At 38.1% G+C, this 26,180-nt stretch overlaps 1 protein-coding gene across 1 annotated transcript in view; it reads left to right on the forward strand.

Annotated features, from left to right (window-relative positions):
* fat4 (FAT atypical cadherin 4) overlaps positions 1-22,256 on the forward strand; it is a 399,853-nt gene extending 377,597 nt beyond the window's left edge. The window contains exons 16-18 of the mRNA XM_063046545.1: positions 2,806-3,023; positions 4,753-5,014; positions 19,445-22,256. Of these exons, the coding sequence (XP_062902615.1) occupies positions 2,806-3,023; positions 4,753-5,014; positions 19,445-21,324 (2,360 nt within the window). The 3' untranslated portion in view covers positions 21,325-22,256. The remainder of the gene's footprint in view (positions 1-2,805; positions 3,024-4,752; positions 5,015-19,444) is intronic.
* The last annotated feature ends 3,924 nt before the right edge of the window (positions 22,257-26,180 follow it).

Raw genomic sequence — 26,180 nt, forward strand, 5'->3', positions numbered from 1 at the left:
CTACTATAGTCTGAATGTGAAAGAAAAACATATTGGTGATAGAACCCCAGTTCTACAGAATAAGGTATTGGCAGCTAGCCAGGTTGGTACAAGTGGTCTCAGTGACCCAAGAGGCTGAGGACTTTCCCACTCAGCATTTCACTGCGAACTGACAAGTTTATTATCGCATGCTTTACTACATTTGAACCCAAGAATTGAACTAATGACCCATGACCTTCAGGATATATGATGGAGAATAGTATGGCCTCACTGTTTCTGTTGGCCTCAAAAGATGGCAATAATACACTAAAATGTTTTTTTTTACCATTATATATTTTCACTGAGAGGTTCTGGATTACTCAAGATGAAAACTTCTTGTCAGATCCAATAAATAAACAAACCCTAGTGCAGAGTTGACACAATGCAAGAATTATTGTGAGAACAATGAACATATAAAGTTGTTGAATGCATCTTTAGTTTATGACTCATTTTTGCTGTATCCAAACGATTTACTGTTAATTATTTACTTTGAACAATACCACATTTGTTTCTTGTCATGGTCAGCATTGTTTCAGACTGTGAGAGAAGGTGAGCAACTTGCTCTCAGATATTCACCATTTCCTTGTGCAGTAAACTTACAAATGTTCCCAATCTTCCCTTCTCAGTTTGCTTCCAGGATGTTCTGTAATATAATCCCTAGTAAACTGGCTATCAGTGAACTAGAAATGTCATTCCAGAAGGACACTATTGAAGTAATTTACCTGCCTCACTATTAGCTTTGCATTTTACCAACAAATCAGATCAGCTTTCCCTAAAGACATTTTTCCCCTTCTCTTGAATATAATTCTGTTTTCAATGCTTTGATTATCAGTCTTTTGTTCACTAGCTACTTGTGGTAATAATTTACAGGTTCTAATAACTCTTTGCATGAAACAGTTTTTTCTAAATGTTTTTTTTATAGATATATTCATGTGATTTTGTGTTACCAATACACAGTTGCACAGTGGACTAGTTATTAGTGACTGACTAATGATCCGCGTTTAAGAGTTCAGATCCTAGGACAAAAGCTATGGAATTTAAATTCAATTAATTCAATGCATTAAAATTCTGTCCATTCAAGACATTACTGGTATGATTATGGGAATCACCCAGGAAAGTGCAATTGAGGCCAACAGTGAGATTGGTTGTGATTTTATTGAACATGTCATAGAGTCATAGTTTCTGTACAGCACAGAAACAGGCCCTTTGGGCCATCTAGTCTTTTCCAAAATATTTAAAGTGCCTGTTCCGATTGACCGTAGCCCTACATGCCCCTACCATCCATGTAGCTATCTAACCTTCTCTTAAGCATTGAAATCGAGCTTGCACACACTACTTGCACTTGCAGCTCATTCCACACTCTCACAACCATCTGACCGAAGAAGTTTTTCCTTATGTTCTCCTTAAACTTTTTACCTTTCACCCTTAACCTATGATCTCTAGTTGCAGTCCCACCAACCTCAGTGGAAAAAGCCTGCTTGCATCTACCCTCATAATTTTGTATATCTCCATCAAATCTCTCCTCAACCTTCTATGTTCCAAGAAATAGAGTTCTAATCTACTGGATTCAATCTTTCCTTATAGCTCAGTTACTCCAGTTCTGGCAACATCCTTGTAAGTTTTCTCTCTACTCTTTCAACCTTGTTTACATCCTTCCTGTAGGTAGGTGACCAATACTGCACACAATCCTCCAAATTAGGCCTCACTGATGTCTTATACAACTTCAGCTTAACATCCCATCTTCTGTACTCAGTGCTTTGATTTACGAAGGCCAAAGTGCCAAAAGCTTTCTTTATGACCCATTTCAATGAATTATGGTCCTGTATTCCTAGATCTCTTTGTTCTACCCCATTCCTCAGTGCCCTACCATTCACTGTGTAAGACCTACCCTGGTTGATCCTACTGAAGTGCAACACCTCGTACTTGTCTACATTAAATTCTATCTGCTGTTTATCAGCCCATCTTTTCCAGCTGGTCCAGATCCCGCTGCAAACTCTTGATAAGCTTCCTCGCTGCCCACTACACCCCAATCTTGGTGTCATCTGCAAATTTGCTGATCCAATTAACGACATTATCATCCAGATCATTGATATGGCTGACAAATAACAACAGACCCAACACCAATCTTTGCAGCACTTCACTAGTCACAGGCTTACAGGTCAGAGAGGCAACCATCTACTACCACTCTCTGGCCTCTCCCACAAAGCTAATATCTAATCCAATTTACTACCTCATCTTGAATGCCCAGTGACTGAACCTTCTTGACCAACTTCCCATGCAGGACCTTGTCAAGTACTTCGCGAAAGTCCGTGCAGACAGCATCCACTGTCTTGCCTTCATCAACTTTCCTGGTAATTTTCTCTAAAAGCTCTATAAGATTGGTTAGATATGGCTTACCACGCACAAAACCATGCTGACAATCCGAAATCAGTCCATGTCTGTCCAAATACTTATATATCCAGTCCCTTAGAATATCTTCCAATAAATTTCCCACTACTAATGTCAAGTTCACCGGACCAGTGTTGACAGGCTGTATGACCTACTTCTACTCCTAATTCTTAACTATTTGTCCTCTCAAGCTCTTGATATTTGGAACATTCTTATTAGTTCACCTTTCACCTTTATCTAATGAAAGAATGATTGATGCATTGATTAATTTGATGTATTTTAACTTTAATTACCAACTGCACATCATTAATATTTAACCTACTGTAATATGAGCTGGATTAGGTCTTTCCAAGTGTTTCAATGTTGATTTTAATTCTGCTTAAAAATGTGGTCTTCTAGTGGTCAACGTGGACACTGCTTTGTCATTGAATGGTAGGGGACGTCTAGACTATATGATTAATCAGAATAAGAAGCGGGATTATTTATTAACCCAGAGTTTGAAGCATCAGCCTCCTAAACCTGTGACTGCAAGCAGCTTGGACGTAAAGTTCAGAACAAGAAGCAAAAATGGTATTTTAATTCATGTCCAGGAAAGCAGCAATTATACTACTGTGAAGGTAAGATTAAAGCTGGTTTTAGATGATTTGATTAGAATGCTTGCACTGCTCTGGTTTTAATCATTGTTCCCATCACCCATGTCCTTCCTTCATAAGAGTATTTTCCACAATGCTGCGAGGGTTTAACGAGTGCTGGGCATTGTGCCAGAAACATCCTTCATCTTAACACTTACCAGCCAACTACAGACTATATGATGGACTCCCAGGTCTTAGCTCTAGAAGCTGGAGCTTCATGGAAAATGATCAGGAATTGAAGAAATGTGTACTTAGTCCATGACATCAATGTTTAAGGCAAAAGCAAACAACTTCAGCCCTGAAAGATTTGTTTTTCAATATCAAGTTTCCAGATTAAAATATTATACTCTCATTGTTTTTTCAGGATAAGACACTAAAAATACGTTTTTTGCCCGTAATTTGAATGAAAGCAGAACATGGTAGAACATTTGAGATTCGTCTCTTTTCAGGCAACCACAAAACAAAGAAACTCAATATAACCCATTTAAAAAGAAGCCCGTCAAACACCCAATATGCAAAAGAAGAACAAATCGTGCAAATAATAAAATGTAAGCAAATATCATTCAGAACTAAAGTTAGAAAAGTGAGTTTACAGCCACAAAGCCAGTTATCATTGCAGCCGGTCCAGGAGCCCATTGGTTATAGGCCACGGTGTCAATTCAGTGCAGACATGAGTAAACCTTATTGAGCTGTGAGTTAAACACTGGCCCATTCCTCGCCTATGGCCCAACATCCTGACCTTTTCAATCTGACCCAGCGCTGAAATAGGCCAAACCTCAGCATCCCTCACTCTCAGACCCAGGCCTTGCTGCTTCGGTACATTCTCAGGCCCCTTCACCTCGCCTCAGGTCTGCCACTGCAAATCAGCTTCAGATCTGTTCAAGCAATGGCTAAGCATTGGGTCGTTCCTTATTCTCAAGCCTGGGTTCCGGCGCCTCAGTTGGGCCCATACATGCCATGCCACAAGCATGCTGCACCTTCGAGACTTCACTTCCTTGTTTTAAAAGAACAAAAATGTTGCAGCTGTTTTGTACAGGAATCTTTCTGCATAAGGAAGTTTCATTTTTCAATGGCAAAGTTCACATTGTATGCAGAGTACTGCTGGTAGACTTGAAGTAACCCAAGGAGTCAGATATTTGTAAATGATATGGCATCTACTCTGAGATGGTTATTAATGAAGACAAGCTGGTGTGCAATAGACTCTACAAAGAGAACTTGATATCAGAACATTGAGGGAGGTTGCATACCATCACCCTGTGTCAGGCAAAAGTAAATGATGAAATTTGGCGTATTTATTTTTCTATCGTGATCTGACCAAACACTACTTAAAAATTGCATGTGGCAAACCATATGAAAACTTCAGCATTTTTGACATAGCACCTCACATATTGTGCATTCAGCTTTTTTTAAAGAAATGAAAGTGGCATATTTCCATATGGTCAAAGCACTTAATCGGTTTTGAAGAATTTAACTGTATTTCAGAGTGCATTTATACAATACATAAGGTTCTCATACTGTAGATTCTTCCTGTATGGTGGGAAAATGATATAAAAGGATTGTGAAGTGAGCAAGGGTATATTACCTCATGAACCTGACATGGTAATGAGCAAGGTGATAATTTGCTGTAAAACTGCTTTTACTTTATGCAAGCCTGTAATACGGATTGAAATAATGTACTACCACTTACATGTTGTGTTTCTCCTTTTATCTGTAGGTGAAAAATGGGAAATTACATTATACATCTGATGCCGGCATTGGTGGAAAAGTAGAAAGGAATATACCCGAGATTTCTATATCTGATGGACATTGGCATACTGTTGTAATCAAGAAAAATGGATCTATTACAACCTTTTCAATTGACAGAATCTACACTCGAGAGATCTATCATAATACGCAGGACTTTGGAGGATTAAATGTCCTAAGTGTCTCCCTTGGGGGTATACCTCCAGGGCTAAATTACCAGAGCACTGAGATAGGTGGGTAATTACGTACCTTGTGTTGTCAATCTCCCCACATTAGTTTGTTGTTTGAATATGAAGCATTTATTATCAGGGATAGAACATGCTCTGAAGTTACTATCAACTTATTTTTCATACACCAACTGGAACCTGAGGGTGAATAACAGATGGTTCTGTACTCGGTGAAATCAAATTGACTGATAGCAGATGTGCTGTGAGAAATTGCCTGCTATCAGCTAGTGGGGCTTTTAGCATGTCCTGAGCTTTGGCACAAGCTCAACAAGATGTAGAATTCTAATTCAGACAGGAGGTCAGTGCCAGCACATCTAACCACTTACTCCACTGCTGGACTCTGCTCAGCCCAGTCACAGAGCCCTGATGCGTTGGGAGGACAGACCACAAGGAGTGTTTGAATATCACTGGGCCCATACTTGATGGAGTTCAGAAGGATGAAGGGAGATTTCATTGAAACCTACTGGATTGAGTGCATGTGAAGAAGATATTTCCATTACTAGGCTGAGTCTAGGTTCCAAGAGCACAGCTTCATTTCTGTTTTAAAGGGATATCTTTGGGTATATTTAAAGCAGCGATCGATAGGTTCTCGGTAGGTAAGTGTGTTGGAAAGAGAGAGTGAGGCTGACGCTGCGCAACTCTCCCTCACTTAAATCCAAATCACGCGCTAGTCTCGACACCATCATAATGGTGTCGAGGTTCTCATTGACGTCAACGATGGACGAACAACCAAGTGTGTTAAAGGTTAAGAGTTACAGACAGAAAGCAGGAGAATGGTGGGGGGGAGGGGGGGTAGTGGAATCAGCCAAGACTGAATAGCAGAACAGATACAAAGAAGTGGTTCATTTTGGTAGGACAAATATGATGGCAGAATATAGTATTAATGGTAAGACTCTTGGCAGCATGGAGGATCAGAGGGATCTTGGGATCTGAGTCCATAGGATGCTCAAAGCAGCTGTGCAGGTTGACACTGTGGTTAAGAAGGCGTACGGTGTATTGGCCTTCATCAATCGTGGAATTGAATTTAGCAGCGCAGAGGTAATGTTGCAGCTATATAGGATCCCACTTGGAATACTGTGCTCAGTTCTGGTCGCCTCAGTATGGGAAGGATGTGGAAACCGTAGAAAGAGTGCAGAGGAGACTTACAAGGATGTTGCCTGGATTGGGGAGCATGCCTTATGAAAACAGGTTGAGTGAACTCGGCCTTTTCTCCTTGGAGCGATGGAGAATGAGAGGTGACCTGATGGAGGTGTATAAGATGATGAGAGGCATTGTTCGGGCGGATAGTCAGAGGCTTTTTCCCAGGGCTGAAATGGTTGCCACAAGAGGACACAGATTTAAGGTGCTGGGGAGTAGCTACAGAGGAGATGTCAGGGTTAAGTGGTGAGTGCGTGGAATGGGCTGCCGGCAACGGTGGTGGAGGCGGATACGATAGGGTCTTTTAAGAGACTTTTGGATAGGTACATGGAGCTTAGAAAAAATAGAGGGCTATGGGTAAGCCTAGTAATTTCTAAGGTAGGGACATGTTCGGCACAACTTTGTGGGCCGAAGGGCCTGTATTGTGCTGTAGGTTTTCTATGTTTCTATGTGCCTCATTCTGTTCCTATATTATGGTTCATGACCACTTGAGGCTCACTCACCATTTGAAGCCCACTCTGCCTCGTGGGCATCTCCTAAGTTAAAACATTGACCTCATTTGGAAAAGATAAATTCGCATGTGCAGGCATCAAAGGTAGCAAATCAAGGCATCGGGCTGCATCAGTGAAATTCTGATTCGATAACTACAAGGAACAGGATGATTCAAGCAGAACTTTGCCTTGAGATTAAAAGAGGGGTCATAGATTGTTTGTTACCTGTAGAAGAGGCAGGTTTGACAATTTTTTTACAATATATCATTTCTTAAATCTTCAATGAATAGAGACATCATCAGAAGAGATATGTTTTCAAATGTTATATAATGAAAGAATCTCCCATTGTGTTATACTGCAAGTTGAGCCACTAATGCACAGCATAGTTAGTTGTTGGGAAATAATGAGGCCAAGAGAAATAGACATAATTCAGATACTATTTTAAAATCGTACATTTTTGTGTATCTTTAAACCATACTTTTGTATTGCATTGTTTCTAGCTGATTACCCATAGCATTACAGAAGCTTTTGGGACCTTGCCCTGTGCAATTTTGGCTGATGTGTTTGCCTGCATTGCAAAATAAATAGACTTCAGAAATATTTAATTGGGAGTAAAGTGACTCAAGACATTCTGGGGTCAGGAAGGCACCACATGGACAGATTTTCTTTTTACCTTTTATTACAAGATGAGTTAACGGAAATATTTTTGGTGGAGTAGGAAAGCCAAGAAAATCTAGTATAGTTTTTTTTTTAATATTTATTCTAGAGAAGAATAAGGAAGAATAATTTTCTCTGAGTGGCCAATTTGTGGCAAGGGGTCAAAATTTAGAATGATCACTGTGAATAACATAGAAAGAAATGTCTTCACACAGAGAGTTGCTGGAAAATAGAGCAGTTTACTATAGAGGATGATTAAGGTATAAACTATTTCTTCAACAAGATACTGAGAACAGTAGGAAATGATTACCAGAAGTTTGAATCAAGATATTTGAGGTGTGGCCAAAAATGAGGGGGTGATGAGATAGTTATGTTAAAGTCATTTTCATTTTAAAATCTTTTTTATTAATTATTATTGAAAATCAACAAAAATACATTAAAGTAATCAAGTCAACCTATCAATATGTACAAGGAGAATTAAATTATGAAATAACTGATTAACAAAGCTAAACGATATATCAATAATAAGAAGAAAAAATAAAATGTTAAAACTTTTTTTTTCGGAAAAAGAAAGATGGGAAAAAGAACCCCTACTAACTAAAACAACAAAAAGCACTACTAACAGAAAAAAAATGAAAAACAAAACCATTGGGAGCACAACCCCGGAGCTATACGCCATAAAGCTTCCATAAAAGAAAAACATCAATCCACCAACTCAAATCCATTTAAACAAGAATCAGAAGGGAACCATCTTAATTGACTCAAATCAAATGATAGTAGCGGGCAAAAGAACCCCACCTTTTCTCAAAGTCAAATCGAGGATCAAAAGTTCAACTTCTGATTTTCTCCAAACTAAGACATAGCATCACCTGAGAGAACCATTGTATCAAAGTGGGAGCAGAGGCATCTTTCCATTTCAACAAAATAGCCCTTCTGGCCAATAATGTAACAAATGCAATTACATGTTGGTCTGATATAGAAATATCATGAATATATTGAGAGATTATACCGAACAAAACTGTCAATTTATTCAGGTTGTAAATAAATTTTTAAAGATTTAGAAATTGTAGAGAAAATAGGTTTCCAAAACTGTTTCATTACAGAACAGCACCAAAACGTATATCCTGTCTCAGTTTTACATCTATCACACTGACTACCAATATCAGGAAATATTTTAGACAGTCTCTCCTTTGTCAAATAGTAATGATGTACAATTTTAAATTGAATTAAAGAGCGACTGGCACAAATCGAAGAAGAGTTAACCAACTTCAAAATTCGCAACCAATCCTCTGTTATCAAGGTCATGTTAAGCTCTCTTTCCCAATCTTGCTTAATCTTAAGTAAAGGATAATTGTACTGTTGTAATAGTACATGATAAATTTTCCCAATAAAACCTTTCACTAAAGGATTCATTTTTAAAATAATGTCTAACAGATCAGAATCTTGTATATATGGAAAATTACTTAAATATTCTTGTAAGAAATGTCTGACCTGAAGATATTGCAAGAAATGTGAGTACGAGAGAGAGTATTTAGTTACTAATTTCTCAAAAGACATCAGTTGGCCTTCTTGGAACAGATCCATGAAGGAATAGACTCCTTTATTCCTCCAAAGAAAAAGGGTAGGATCACTAAGTGAAGGTTTAAATAAATAGTTTTGATAAATTAAACTAAGAAGCTTAAATTTTTTTGAGATTATAAAATTACAAAACTGGTACAAAATTCATAATGACTGCTTAATCATAGGATATAAATTTAGATTAGAAATTTTGGCTAGTTGTACGGGTAAAGAAGCTCCTAATAACGAAGTTAAGTAAAATTGTTTCACAGCGTTCAATTCCAAATCAACCCAAGGTGGTCATTCATTTTTATCAGTCCAATATAACCAAGAACACACATAACATATATTAACAGCCAATAATACATTCTTAAATTAGGCAGAGCAAGACGTCCAACCTCTTTTAATTTTTGTAAATGATATTTTCCAATTCTTGGTTTTTTATTATTCCAAACAAAAGATGAAATAATAAAATAAACCTGATCAAAAAACTTCTTAGTTTAAAAAAAAGGAATATTTTGAAATACATACAAAAATTTTGGTAAAATCATCATTTTAACTGCATGAATTCAGCCAGCTAACGGAAGTGTAAGTGGATTCCATCCACAAAATAATTGCTTCATAAAATCCACTAAAGGAACCAAATTAGCTCTATAAAGCTCTATAATTTTTAGTGATGATAATACCTATTTAAAAGAGTCCGTAGCTTTAAAAGGAATGTCATCATATATAGAAGCAGAATCATTTAGAGGAAATAATTCACTTTTATAAACGTTTAGTTTATATCCCGAAAACTTTCCAAATTCACTGAGTAATTTCAATAAACTAGGAATGGATTTTTCAGGATTCGAAACATAAACTAAGAGATCATCAGCATAAAGGGAGATCTTATGAATAGTCCATTTTTGGAAATTCCATGAATATCTTTAGTTTCACGAAGTACAATGGCCAAGGTTTCCAACACCAAATTAAATAACGGGGCTTAACGGAATCCTTGTCTTGTACCCCGCAAAAGTCGAAAAAAAAAGAGATTTGCAATTATTAGTAATAACAGTAGCAATAGGGCTTTTATATATCATTCTAATCCACTTAGTAAAATTAGTACCAAAGTTGAATTTCTCTAAAATGTTAAATAAGTATTTCCATTCAACTCTATCAAATGCCTTTTCAGCATCAAGAGAAACAACACATTAGGGATTCTCAGAAAGGGATGAGTATATAATATTAACAGTCTCCAAGTATTAGAGAAGGAATAACGGCCTTTTATAAAACCTGTTTGATCCTGAGAAATAATTTTAGCTAGAATATTCTCTAGTCGATTAGCCATTATTTTTGAAAGAATTTTAGCATCCACATTTAATAATGAAATAGGTCTATATGAAGCGCAGTCAGTAGGGTCTATCTTTCTTAAGAATTAAAGAAATAGAAGCTAAGCTTCAGAAAATGTGGGAGGTAACTCTCCTAACAAAAAAGGTGTTAAAGTCAAATAAGTTGAGAGGAGATTTGCAATCTGAAGCATTTTAAAGATATTGAGACTCAAAAAGTGGTCTAACACCAAGAATCATCTTTAACATTGGAAGACTGAAAGCCAGCATAAATTAATGAGGAAAGAATAATGGATAAGAGAATGCAGAATTTGGATAAGTTAAAGTTGATTGACAATAGTTATGTTATGCAAGACCTCTGCACGGTTGAAATGGAGGAGGAATTCTGGAAGTGTCGCATATCTGTTTCTTGGATTTTTTCCCCAGAGGTGTGGTGGATTCATGAATCTGAATTTACTGAATAACTTATATTTTCCATCATTAATGTATTAGCAGCTTTAGGGGCTGGGTATTCTTGTTCAATACTTCATACTTACAATTGCTGAGGAGGTGAGGATTTTGAGATGCAAGGCCTCCTTCCTTAGTGCAGTCCATTATTCCCATGTGATTGGATACTGCTGGAGAAGAAGAACAAATTTTATGTTAAGCAACAACACCTACTCTACTTTCCTCTCCACATCCAGAATAACTAGCAGAAACTTGCCAAAGTTGGCATTCACTTGACCATAGATCATTCATTGAATAAAATAGGATTATTGTAGATAGGTAAACAGGTTGGCATAGACGTGGTGGGCAGAGAGGACCATTTCTGCACCATGCAACTCTACAACTATGACAGTGGGAACACAGTGTTGGACCTGATCTTCTCAATGAGCTTCATTACTAATAAAATTTTAGAGTGGTATTTTCTGTACCTGGGACAATACTTATCCCTCAAAGAACAGCTGTGAAATCAGATTAATCAGTTACCTTGAGGACAATGATGTCATATCACAGATGAAGGCCCTTTATGCCCAACTCCACAATTCGTGCCAGTAACTAAGTTTATGCACTTTGTTTGGCACATCGGGTGGCAACCTTTAGTGTTTGTCTGTTTGACGAGGCCAAGTTGCTAGCTCAACACTCAACCCAGCATGGATGGAAAGCATGCAAGGAGCCAGCCAAATTTAAACCCGGGATCTCTTGTTCTGAAGTCCAGATGCGAATAGCACTATGCCACCAGCACAGACAAATTCCTGCCAATAGCCAAAGACCCACCTATATTAGTTTCTTGTCCAGAACACCAAAGCAGCAATACTTCAAAAGTATACAGTGAATGGCCCAATTTGTAGGAAAATGCCAGATGTGGAATATAAAACCAGATTCCAGATCTCACAATTATTTGTGCGCATTTGGAATTCCAAACTTTTTGACCACTCTCTGTGAGCTTTTCCCATCTGCACTCCGCCATTGAATTTCCTAGCTTCACTCAAAGTCTCACCCCCATTGAAATCTGACCTGTCACTGTACAAGTTTACCGAGTGATCAACAAGTTCTTGCAAACTACAACATGAATGGAGGAAGTTAGCTGATTCTTCAAGGCAGGAAATTCTGGATGTTGTCCTGACCCTGAGAATATAGGAGACAATACATAAATAACATTATTTATAATGAAGTCACTTCAGTGAAGTCATAAATCATTTGTGCCCTCTGGAAAAGTACCCAGTAGGCAGATTGTGACATCAGTCCTCAGATAATGCAGAATAATTACGGAAAATACTACAGCAGGATAAGCCATACTCATGGAAAGAAAAGAGGGTGTAACAATTCAGTTCCACAACCTTTCATCAGAAATGACAGAATTAGAAATTCAAGAAGTCTTAAATTACAGGGAAATGGGGACGAATGTAGATATGAAAGGGAAAACTATGGGTTGGAAGTGAAGAGAAACTGAATGACACAAAAAGTGGTGTTGTCACCTGTACAAGGATGATGTCTGGAGGAGATGAATGGAGTCTGACATGCCAGAAAAGGAAGAAAATAATAATAAAACAATGTTGAAAATGACCTTGTAAGAGAGAGTGCTGGTCTTTATGGAGCATCTGCCTTTGATTCTGACCAGCAATAATGCAAATATAATTGAAAATATTGGTATATTAATTCATAACCCTAGTTCCTAAATCTCACATTTGATTCTGATTTGCAAGCTGCTGATATGGCAATGCAGACATTAGATCTGATGTCTCCCAGGTCCAGTATGAACAGTGTTTGATCCTGACATCCAATACTGTCTGGGAAGTTCGTACATTATCCCTCTGACCACATGAGTTTCCTCCAAGTCCTCTATTACCCTCCACTTACCAAAGGTACAGGTTAGTGTGTTAATTGACCACAATAAATTGCCTGTTGTATGCAGATGATTGGTAGAATCTGGAGAAGTTTGATGGGTATTTGAGAGAATAAACAGTTAGAATTGTCCCAGTTTAAAAATAGATGTTTGATCATTGGTATGGATTAGTGAGTACCCTTTTCCGTGCTGTACTGTGTCAATGGTTCTTACATGGCATCCCCATGGCAACTTGAGGATAGGTAATGTTCCTTCAACCAGGGGAAATTCCAAAGTAATCATAAGGAATCTAGGCAGTCACCTTTGTGCTGCTCTTTGACCAATGAAAATATGAATTTGGCTCACTTTGGGTTAAAAATCCTCAACAGCACAGTGACGAGTTGTAAATAGTGAAGATACTCAGTGCAATCTCTAGTTTCACTGCCACTGACAATGCTTGCATGACACTGCTGCATGTGACAAATGAACAAAGTCCAATGAACAATTTTGTTCTCAAGAAGAGTTGCTCATGGCTTCTTATACAAGGTATGTAGGAGAACTGTTCCCTATATATCCTTTTCAAAAAGGACCCTCTGCTCTCCATTTCCAAGCCATCATCACATTCTGCCTATGATGTTCTCATAAAGGAATGATCACCAAAGCCTTAGCATGGACAGCTACACTTTTGTGGTAAAGTTTATCTATATTTTCATTGGCAATCCCTTTTCAAGGCTTCTGGAATCCTTATTCTGACAAATACATAAAAATGTCAAGTAATTGGTAGTACAGAGTAAGTGGGTGCTTCCTGCTGCTAAACAGTGGGTTTCCCATGTGTGCTTAACACAAAGCAGCAACTGAATTGTTGAGGTTTAATTTGGCAGATATAGTAAATCTACAATAAAAATACTGCAGATGCTGGAAACCTAAAATAAAAACAGAAAACGCTGGAATACTCTGAAAGCCAGGCAGCATTTGTAGAATGAAAAGCACATGCAGGGAGAGCAGAGGAAGGTTTGTGGTACAGTAAGATATCAATGACACAAAAATTACAGTAGTATTGTGATGAGGGTCATAGTAACCCCATTTGCAACTTGTAAATCAGCAAAGAATGCAAGAAGGTGGATGAAGAAAGTGGTGCAGTAATAGAAGTAGCTGGTTTGAAAGTATAAGTGTACCATTCACTTCAGTGGTCTCTGCTTCGCTGCTGATTCCAGATTCAGTGGTGAATATTCTATTAGTGGATACGCCTCTCTCCTCTAATGAAATCAGCCATAGGAACCCTGCTTGTTCTCTGTTAGCGTCTGTGTGCCATTCATGCACAATTAATAGAGGCATGCTTTTAATGTCTTCTTGCAATTTGTGTGATAGGCCTGCTATAGGTAAGTTTTAAGCTGTTCAAGATGAAGAGTTCACATATTTGTATGTGTTATACTGGTGACCTGCTCCTAAATTTTCTTTACATGGAATTGCGAAGGTTTTGACTACAGTATTCTAAACTTTCCTGAATGTGGGAGATGTTCTGTAATTTCAATTCCTCACTCACAGCTCTGGCTCCGATCTTGACTGTCTCAACTTCCAATCAAGAACTTTCTCACTGCCACGGAGTCCTGTAACTTCTCTTCTTCCACCACTACTCCCCACCAGTTTGGGGTTTCCCGGGCTCCCCTCTAACCCTCTTCCCCCCCTCTTCATTCCTCTCAGCCCTCATCTTCCTCTCACCTCACTTTCCCTGAAAACCCCAACCCTCTCCTCTTCTCCCTCCAATACTCTACATCTGTTCATGGGCTCCCCCAAACCTAGCTCTAATCCCTGCCATATCTTCACTATCCCCTCCAACCTTTCCCTCTCTGAGGCAAAATGCTCTGACCTCAGCAAGGGTCTTACCTTCGTCCCCCTTCACCTGCATCTCAGTGAGTTCCACATCCACCATGATGCCAAGCTCTTCCCTTGTCCCCTGTGTTTCTGAGCCTACTTATTTTTGGCAAGAATTCCTCACGTTCCAACAATGACCCCTTCTCCCATCTTCAGCACTCCTCTTCTTCTTGGAAACCTTGCTCTGATATTCTGCCCATTTGGTTCTTTACATCTATAACCGCAGAGGAGACATCAACTTCAGCACTTCTCTCTCCTATTCAAATCTCAACCTCTCTGAACACACTGCCCACCACTCTCTCCAACCTCACCGTCAAACCATCAAACCTGTAGACAAGTGGGTGATGTTGTGGTCTGATGGACTGACTTCTACCTTGCTGAGACCAAGCGTCAACTCTCAGACACTTCTTCTTGCTCACCCTTTGAACAGGACCCCACTATGGAGCCCAGGCCATTGTCTCCCTCACCATCATCAACCTCATCAGATCTGGAGATCTCCTATCCAATGCCATTAACCTCATAGTTCCTTTACCTTTCACTACTTATTTCCACCTCCTACCCAAGATCCTCAAACCAAACTGTCCAAGTAGACCCATTGTTTCTGCCTCACTGAACATGTGTTTGGATTTTGTCTCCCTTGGTTCAGTCCCTTCCCACTTACATCCATGACACTTCACATGCTCTTGATCGCTTTAATCACTTTAAGTTCCTTGGCTCATATACTAGCAATATGTGATGCTTCCTAATAATTGAAACCATTCCCATCATGGTAGAAGCTGGAATGCTTCTCTTCATCAATGGTTTAACACCAGAAATACGTTACAACTGTTCACTAATCTGCTGGAGTTATCCAGCTGACAACCAGGCCAATCTTTGTCACTACATACTTGTGGTGAGCTGCAAAAGTTATTTGCATACTTTACAGTCCCTGTGCCTTGGAATCAGGGAAGGAATCAAAATAATATGCTGCTGTAGATAAGGGCCCTTTTTCTCTTTCTCTTAAACTGCTCAAAACTGATGATTCTTCACACAATCAGAGACTCAAAAGAGAAGGATGTCCATGGAGAGCTTAGCTGGCCCTGGGACGAGAGATGGTCTCTGTAATACATGTTATTCCCAGTATCAGCCCCTTCTCCAGCCAATGCAAGAGATTAATAGAACATTTTTGTGCAATATGTGAATTGAGCCGATGTACTATATTATTCTTCACATTCCTCAAATTTGCATAAGTAGCCATTCATTACAGTTGAAAATTATTGGAATGACAGGAAAATAGACAAGTGCAGATAGTCCTCTTAAAGAAATCTTCCAAAGTCTAAACTTTATCCATGTGACTAGACACAGCAGGCTTAAAAATCACAGTTACTTTAAGAGGTTGTTACACAGTCCACTACAGCTAGCCTCAATAGCACTTCTCAACTGGGACGAGATTTGAGGTAACAAGGGAGTAGAAAGATTAACAGCCAGGAGCCTAGATGGGGCTTAAAGTAGTGCTGGCCTAAACTGTGGGAAGAATGGGGAAGATTGGTGTCTTAGGGAGGAGAAGTCAGGAATAGTAGGGGTTTGGGAATTGGGCCTTGGCCAGTCAGGAAGTGATATAGGTGATTGGTTTTGTTTAGTTTTGTGCCGGGAAGATGAGCCGGAATTGGTCTTAAAGGAGAGGATGTAAATCCCGGAGCAACAATCTTGTTACCTTGGGATTTCCAACTATAGAAAACCCTAGGATTATGTGAACTAACTTTTCTGGCCATGCTCCAAAAGAAGGTGTTGTATGAGGGAACGATGTTATTTGTTACACTTCTAATATGTAAATTATACTGGAAATGCAGTGGTGAATCTCAACTACCCTGTCAATCTTCAAGTATGATGGATTTTAACCTTTTAACATTCCATTCTGGAAAAAGAGTTGATTACTGGACAGGGTGCATTTGAAAGAAACAGTTGTATGCGTCTCAATTTCCAGGCCAGGTTGTCGATGAGCTTTTTAATGTTTTTTCAAGGGATCAAAACAAGGACTCGTAATATTACTCTTCTTGTTGTGCATTACTTTCCCTTCTCCCAATCTTCAGAAGTAGTTGCGGCCAATATTGAAAGGGTAGCTGCCAAGATTAATTAGAGCAGCCTTAAGTTGTAAGAAGATAGGCAGATTTTTCTCACCCTGTTAATAAGTGCAAAATAATTTGGAATAAAATATGGAAATAGTGCAAAGTTGCTTCAAAGTATTCTCTTAATTGGAGTCCTGAGAGTCATGGGGAATATTGCACATACTCTAAAGTGAGTCCTTTGCTAAAGGAAACCATGGTGATAAGTTGTATTTGACAGTGAGTCCCAAAATAAATCAACTCAACATCTTCATTATGAGTTGCATCTCTGCTTGTGGCTGGCCCAGCTCAGTAATTCTACGATGTATGAGGTGCTTCCTTATTATTGTTGGAATCACAATGTAATAGTCAAATCTGCAAATGACAGAAGACAGACATTTTGAAATTTAGTGCTCTCCTTTGAAATCTAACGCTAGGCAGACAGCTTCTTCAGTCTCTTTGCTCAAAACAGAAAAAGAGGTTGAAGTCTAATAATGATTATACTAGTTCCCAAGGGTCAGAGTTAGCTAATTTGCAAGATCACAGTTCAAACGAAGGGGTTGAAAAACATGAAAGTAAAACAAAATCAAAGAATTAAAAAAATTCTCACATGTACTTCAAACATATAAAAATGTTCCTGAAGTACTTCAGTAACATTTTTAAAATAAAAAATGTTAAACTTTTAAGGGAAAGGCATTTGAAAACACAAGAAAGAGCAAAGATGTATGCAATAAACTAAAAACAGTATGTGTTTAGATTATTGTACTTATGACCTCCAAAAATGGAATAAAATACTCAGGAAGTTAGCAGCACCTTTGTTCCCTGGCACTCCATGTGCTGGTGGATGGAAAATGGGGAAAAGTGGTCGAGAATGAAATTTATCCCTGTCCATTGTCACAGTTTTAATGAGTGTTCAATTATCTTTCTCCCTAGCATCAGAGGAAGATTATCTGCGCATTTATGTTGATCCCCGATGCATCCAAAATATTAATGGCCTATCAGAGCAAAATTCAGGCTCACTTATTAAATGTGCTTCATTCTTTGAATAACCAATAAATATTGTAATGCTTAGGAGCAAAGGCCTCATCTCCCTGTGCTCTTACGAACTATCAGATTCTTATTACAACATTTATCCCCAGAATTCACCTATTAATAATTATTTCAGAATTGAATAACTTCATAAGAAAGCTTGAAGGATAATTTTGACTTCCTGTGATGTAAAATAGATAGTGTCTCTTTTGATTTTCCTCGCTAATTAAGCAGAAATAAAAATCAGAAAAGATTTAGGATACATCCAGTACCTCTTAATGTCTAAGCATTTTTTGCGTTTCTCCCACTAAAAATATTCTTCGTTCAATAGACACTGACCATGCTGTTATTTTTGCTAAGTACCAGTTACCATTTGAATGTTTACCATTAGGTTTGCCCTACAAACTCTTACTTTCCATTAATTCCTACACGGGAATCCTGTTAAATGAATTATGCATTAATGTGTTAATATATGCAACAACTGTTTAATACTAATAATAATGGTAGACTGTGATCACCTACGTCATATGACACAGCATAAAATGAATGAATAATTATAGAAAGTTGAGTTATTTCACTAATATTTACAAAATTATCACACCAACATAAAATTGGCTTGTGTGCTAGCTCTCATTTACGTGGCATTGTACGATGCAAAGATTCATTCTTCAAAACCGTGTTGCTTATATGTACCAAGATTCTGTTTCCTACTGTTGTTCTTGGTCTGAAATCTTCTGCACAAAGCTAAAAAGAAAAAAATAATGCCAGGGATGCATATATTGTCAAATAGAATTTGAAGAGAAGAAGGATGGGCTACAATAGTGCAAATTTTGGGAACTGAAAAATAGGGAATTTCTTTTGATGAGCTTCACAGCTCTGGAGGTAGGAATGCAGGCATTGTGATGCACGAGGCATGACTGTTGCTGAGTAGGCAGTCTAGACCAAATATTCTTTTTTCTATTCAACATCAGAAATCAAAGGGAATAGTGTAAAAAAAATTATTAATAATTTTTACAAATGTTCATAAAAGAGCATGCTGGATGGTCCAAATGACTTAATTCTGCTCCTATGTCTTATAGTCTAAAAGAGTAATGAAAAGATTTGGAAAGACAAAAAGGAAGTGAAAATTACTCCATAATGGAAGGAAATGAAGTGGAAAGTGAATGGGGAGAAATAAGCAAGGAAAATGGGACGCTAGTTAATTAACAAGGTCACAGTTCAAACCAGAGGGTTGCGGAGCGTGAATGAGTATTTGTTTTTAGAAATCCTTTCTGTTCAGTAGTATTTCTCCCATTAATTTCTACTTTGATCTTTCATGTCAACATACAAATTGTTCCCTTTAAATGTATCCATTATTTCATTTATTTATAAGTTATAATACTTCCAATAGCATTATTACTGGCATGTTTCCAACAGCTGTTTTTGTTTTATTTTAAAATATAAAATTTCTGTGTCTTAATGCATGATTTTAAATAGTACAAGTTGCCAGGTATATAATTTTTTTTTAATGGCACTTGTCTCTTTGGGACTATAGTATAGCCACTGGAGTAGGCCTCTGGGATGTGATTAGGAATTGAATGCAATATTAATATGTTAGACCCAGCATTAGGTACTAACTGTAAATGTTATTAATCTATGATAATCACTGACATACAAGGAAGATGGATTTGATTGAGTAATAATACACATAAAATGAAGCCATCAGCTATGGTATATGGAGTCACTCTATTACAGGTTTTCCAATTAGAGTGCACAGGTTTTTTGTTTGCAAAAATCTCAGTACCAGTTAAATTCTTAACCATCAGTGATCTACTTCTCAATCTAAAGCTGTTATTTTTAAATATATAAAAGAACATGATTACAGCTGACCATAAAGGATGCTTAAAAGTGGTCATATCATTACTGTTGTAAAAGATAAGATGTATTTCTATTGCAAATGTTACAGAGAAAGTTTGTGTGACAAATATTTTTTTGTCTTCCAGATTTTGATGGGTGTATCTCTTATGTAACGTACAATGGTAAAACATTGCCCTTCACTGGACAGCATAATGATGTTACAATCTCAAAAAGTAACCCTTCTGTTAAGATAGGGTGTAGAGGTCCAAACGTATGTGCAAGTAATCCATGTTCAGGTGGATTAATGTGTGTGAACCAGTGGTATGCATACAATTGCGTCCTACCTGGAGAATGTGCTTCCAATCCTTGTCAGAATGGAGGGAGTTGTGAGCCTCTACCAAAGTCTGGATTCATCTGCACTTGTCCAGAACTCTACACTGGAAAAACATGTGAGACTGTGGTGGTATGTGTCAATGTTCATTGTCCCCAGGGAACGGTTTGTAAAGCCGGAGTGGACAAAGGATATACCTGCAGTCCAAAGCTGCAAGCAGAAGAGCTCTCTCTGCCCCTCTGGGCCGTGCCAGCCATTGTGGGCAGCTGTGCCACTTTCCTTGCCCTGGTCGTTCTCGGTCTGATCATCTGTAACCAGTGCCGAGGTAGAAAAACAAAAGTGCAGAAAGATGAGAGTGCAAAGAAGAAAGAAAAGAAGAAGAAAGGGAGTGCAAATGAAGGCTTTGATGATCCTGATAACCTTCCACCATATGATGAAGAGCTGAGTGTGAGAAAGCAACCTGAGGGAGTTCCAAAGCCTGATATAATTGAAAGGGAAAACCCCTATCTGATATTTGATGAGACAGACATCCCTCATGCAGCAGATACATTGCCAAGTGGACAACCCTGTATGGGGCCTGAAACAGAACTTGAGCACTATGATATAGAAAATGCTAGCAGCATTGCTCCTTCAGATGCAGACATTATACAGCACTATAAACATTTTCGTAGTCACACCCCTAAATTTTCCATCCAAAGACACAGTCCGCTGGGTTTTGCCCGGCAATCTCCTCTCCCACTTGGAGCTAGCAGCTTAAGCTATCAGCCTTCTTATAGTCAAGGATTGAGAGCAACCCCACTGAGTCACAATACATGCCAGAATCCTAATGCACTGTCTCGGCAAAGTCCTGCTCCATTTTCAAAGCCAGGAACTTTCTACCGAAACAGCCCAGCAAGAGATTTGCACCTGGCAAGGAGAGAAGGGAGTCCTATTGATGCACATTCAGATGTGTGCCAGCCTGGCATCTTTAATTATGCTTCACGACTTGGAAGAAGAAGCAAAAGCCCCCAGACCACAACAGGTCACAGTCATGGCTCACGGCCAGGTAGCCGACTTAAACAGCCGATTGAGCAAATTCCTCTGGAGAACACACCTCCAGTAGGACTGTCCATAGAGGAGGTTGAAAGACTCAACACCCCTCGCCCTAGAAACCCAAGTATCTGTAGTGCAGATCATGGGCGATCATCATCAGATGATGACTGTAGAAGACCTCTTTCTAGAATGAGGAACCCAGCTGATGGTACACCTGCACCAGAATCATCTTCAGACAGTGATTCTCACGAGTCTTTCACCTGCTCTGAGTTTGAATATGACAGAGACAAACCTGCTGTATACACCTCACGCATGCCAAAATTGTCTCAAGTCAATGAATCTGATGCAGACGATGAAGATAATTATGGTGGCAAACTAAAACCACGAAGATATCATGGTCGTAGAGCTGAGGGAAGCCCTGCAGTCCTACAGGGAAGTCACGAAGAATATAAGGCACAGCCCAAGCCTGGAACACATGCCGCTGCAACAGGAGCTTTTAATTGGGACAATCTATTAAATTGGGGCCCTGGTTTTGGGAATTATGTGGATGTTTTTAAAGATCTTGCATCTCTTCCAGAAAAGGGATCAAAAGAAGAAGCATTAGACAATGTTGCACAAAGTGCAGCAACTTCTAATGATGCAGAAGAAGAGGAATATGTATAGGTATAATTTATATAGACAGTACGTTTTGATTAATTAAAAGCTGCAATTCACTATCAGTGAAAAACTGCTTAATGGAATTTTTTCAAAATTATCTTAATCCTGACAACTGTTGCCAGATTCTTCAGTCCGTAACTTTCAGCTAATGAAGAATTATGCCCTAAAGTGATCATTGTTTTCAGGGTGCCCCGTGAAGAATTATTGCATAATAGCACATAAGGATTGGAGTGATGTTTGCATTCTGCAATTGCAGAATAATTCTCCTGACTTTTTCTTCAGAACTGAAAACATATGTGTTTGATCTGTTTGAGCACAGTGTGTTTCTTATACAGCCACTAGCACAAAAGCAGCACACAAGTTGGCCAGCACTTTAAACAGTTGTGCCAATGTGGGAAGGGTGCTTCAGAACTACTCGGGTGTAGATTTCCCTCCCTTTTCCCTTCATTCTTTGCTATAAGCTGATCTGTTAATTCAACAAGGGTGCAGCTTATTTTTGTCATGTCTTTGTATCTGCACTATGTGAATGGTTCAGTCTTACTTTGGAGAACGATTCATTCAGTTACAATATCATTGGAAAGTATTGGCATTATTTGCTTGAGAAGCAGCGTTGCCTTTCATTGTTTAATATAGAGCCAATATGAGGGAAAACTTAAAAATAATACCTGGACTAGTTTGCCATAGAGCTAACTTTTGAAATTCTGGTGCATATTTTAAAGTCCTTTCTGCCCTATTACCATGACTCTTTCTTTTATACCAGTTTAGTAACTGCTCTGTTTGTTACTGAAGATATTTTCTTATGAAAGTTTTGAAAATGTTTTTTCCATGTTTCTTACTTTCAGGGAAGGTAAGATTAAGTACTTTTTACATTTGTTACTTATGTAACATCAGTATTTTTTCATTTTTTGATATAAGTGTAACATACTGTATCCTTTGTATACATAAATGCAAATATAGATTAAACTATTTATTTACAAAAGCTGTTTCAGTTATTTATCTATAAAGAGTTAGTCTAAGCTTCTAAGTAATGTCTTATCTGTTTCTCCTCAGTCATTAGCTAGAAATCAGGAGCTGCAGAAGGGCTTTCACCTCTAGACTCAGTACAGGCTAAGTTATGCAGTAGTTCATCATCATCATTATGTGCCGTATCATATGACGTGAGTGATCATGGTCTTTGACCATGATTGTTCTTGGCAATTTTTTCTGCAGAAGTGGTTTGCTGTTGCCTTCTTCTGGGAAGTGTCGCACGGAATGTCTTACACAGTTGTATTGCGATCTAAAATTAAATTCATATGGTCATTTAAATCCTAGATAAGTCAAAAACTGCCCAGAACTTGACAGTAATTGACAATAATCTAGAAGTCTCAGTTGAAGTCACAATGGCTGTTAGTGGAATTATCAGTGTTACAGTAATGGACATTCTTCTAAGGTTGGCTAATTACATAGTTAAATTTATAATTCACAAATCTATTTACAGTGTCATTGTACACAATGCAAAGAGTTTTCATTTTCCCACCCAAATCCCAAATCCATGGGACCTTCCATGAAAAACAAGAATTTTTGTCAGTGACCTCAAATAGATCATCCAGTCAAAGAAATGAACACTGAATTCACAAAGATAAGTATTGCCAATTTCAAGTATTGCAGATATACAATATCTAATACATAATACAGATATATAATATATGATACTATGAATAAGGAGGTCTCTTCCTACAATTGAGAGATTAACAGAACTATTTTTACATATCTTAAGGATACTATGAAAAGAGGGTATACTGTGTTTTAAAGTAAATGATCACAATGCATCTGAAATTTTGATCCCAACTTTAATCAACATTAGGTGCAAAATGTTGCACCGAAAGCAGCATTAAAGACAACTCTCTGTTAATAATAGTCCTAATTCTTCGATCCTGCTGCTGAATTTCATCGGATTGTATTGAACTATGGCCATCACTGGTGGTACATAGAAAGGAATATTAGAACAAAGAGAACAAATACAAGTATAAAAATAAGAAAGACCATTCTTAATTCATGACCTGCATCAAACTTGATAGGTTTAAAGAAAAATGCACCATAAAGTTGCAAATACTTTTTTACAAATGGATGAATTTCATTACCATGTACTTGTAACACGCTAAAACTGCACTACCTATAAGATTCTTTAATCCTTTCATTGAATCTCTTATCACCAAAGCAGACAAAAACATCAGCATATAAGTGGTTCAACCACAAACTGAAAACTTAAACTCAATACACTATATGTGACCCTGCGGTCTTGTGGTTAAAAGTCATGCCATTGTCACTGAGAGTCAAATTAGTCTATTAGTGTCAATATATGCCAAAGGTCTTAAATATTGCACAAAATACACAACTGCCCACATCCACTTCAGCAGTATAAAGTAAAAAAAAACTACCGGTTATGGTGAAAATCTGAAATAAAAACAAAATGCTAAGAAAATTCAGTAAGTCAATCAGCATCACTGGAAAGAGAAAGACATTTTTCCGAACATAAATATTTTTATAATGCATGCTCTCTGAATATGACAGTGCAATATATACAAATTTTAAATGTAATTCAGAATGATTGAAGTATGTACAAAATACCCAAAGGATCCAAACTATGGGCATTTCTGAACAAACATTGGCATTGGTGGGATTATTTCAATGCAGATCAGGCTGTTTTCACAGACCTCTTCATAGTCCATCTAATCAAAACTCAGGACCACTAACACCCAGGGGAGACCTTACATGAATTGTATATCAAGGATGAAATGTTCTACCTTAAATCCTCATTTTGTGGCAGATTAAAACCAAGCTTCCATCAGGGATGCAAACGAATAGCAACAATTTTATCAACAATAAAAAAAATTGCAGATGCTGGAAGTCTGAATAAAAACAGAAAGGGCTGAGAATATTTGTATCAGGCAGCACTTGTGGAAGGAGAAACAATGTAGCAGATCCAAGACCCTTCATAGAAACTGGGAAAAAGAGAAAGCATGTTATTTGTGAGTTGGAGGGTGTAAAGGGGAAGGATGGTTAGAACAAAAGTAGTATCTCTGATGGAGCAAAAACAAGGCTGCAGTGTAATGAGCTGTTGATGAATCCATCTAATTGATAATTAGGGTCATTAGAAAAAGCGAGTGCAATTAAAGAAACAAAATCTTGAAATGCAAATCTGTAGGAAATACAAATCAGGCAGTTCAGTGGAAAGAGAGAAAAAAATAAATCAATATTACAGTTTGGTGACCAACAGCAGCATTGGCATAGTTAAGCAGGAAGAAAGACATCACAGAGTTACCAATGTGTAAAGTCTTATTGTCACAGCAGATACAATGGAGATGAAGGAACAGGAAAAACAGTACAGACCCAGAACGGATGAAGCACTAATGAGTTAACTGGGAATCTGTGGGTGTTTCTTGCTAAACTACCCTTCACAAAGGGAAGGGAAGAAGTAGAAGTGAACTATCAAAGTGAGAGCAGAGCAGGGTGGAAATTAGCAACTACCATAGTAGAGTTTTCAGCTGAGTACAGAAAACAGCACCGATGCAGTAACTGATGTTGCAGAAAAAAGTAGAATGAAGGTAAAGGAGTATGTTCAAAACAAGAGGAATGTTCTCCTGCACCTAAACAAGTGACCATACCTTTTATATGGAAAAAAATGAATAGAATTGAATAAGAAGTCACATCCCTGTTGTCCTTCTGTGATTCTTTTGCCACTCACTAAACCACAGCAGTGTACTGTACATCTATCAATCACTTATTTAGCATGTGGGAGGAAACTGGAGAGCCCAGAGAAAACCCAAAAGGAGAAGGTGCAACTTCACAAAGCTAATATCCAAGGTGTTGATTAAATCTGTCTCATTGGAGCTTTGATGCATTCTCTCATTTTCACTTTAAGTCCTCTCATTCTGTGCAAAGCATCTATTATGTCTTTTCCTATTGGCATACTCCTTTATTTTTCATTCAGGTTCAAGGGATAGGAACTTCTTCAGCAGATAAAGGCAAGCCACTAAGTTTCAAAGAACTTTGCTCGTCTCAGCAAAAAAAAAAATTGGGTGCTTGCTTCATCCTGGATGGAACAAATTACACTCTCTTATTACACTATCTTTTCCATTCTTCTGTGTGTCACAAGTGGGAAGAAACCTATGTATGCCACCCATCCTCAGAAAATGTGTTTGCTTCATTCCACTATTAACTATCTCTAAATTACCTTCTTTATTTCATTTATTTAGAGATACAGCATGGAAACAGGCCCTTCTGGCCCAATGATCTGTGCCACCCAATTACACCTATGTGACTAATTAACTGGCTATTCTATACATCTTTGGGATGTGGGAGGAAACAGGAGCACCCGGAGGAACCCACACAGCCACGGGAGAACATACAAGTCTTTACAAATAGCAGTGGGAAATGAGCCCAGGTCCCTGGCGCTGTAAAGCAATGCAATAACAGCTATGTTACAGTGCTGTCTACTTTTCATCTAAGTCTTCCCTTTGCTTTTCCTAGATACATGACCCATAGTTGCACTCTCAGCATCACTTTCATTAAAACCTCTGCAAAAGTTCCTGCCTTTCCCAGGCTAACTAATATCTACCCACCCTCAGGAAAATTGCATATTGTTATAAATCATACCCTTCTGAAAACATATGCCATTAATTTCTCTATCTTTGCTAAGTGCATTCACATTACTAACTTCTCCCTTCTGAAGACTGTAAAGGCGTCAATTCTTAGATCTGTATTCAGCTCTTCCATCATCATCTCAAAATAATGGACTATTTAAACTATAATGGCACGAGCAAAGTCCCTCACTCAAAATCTATTGGCCTTGATTTTGTTGACAAAGACCAACTAGCCACAGT

This window comes from Mobula hypostoma, chromosome 4 (genome assembly GCF_963921235.1).
Source record: "Mobula hypostoma chromosome 4, sMobHyp1.1, whole genome shotgun sequence".
Taxonomy (NCBI): domain Eukaryota; kingdom Metazoa; phylum Chordata; class Chondrichthyes; order Myliobatiformes; family Myliobatidae; genus Mobula; species Mobula hypostoma.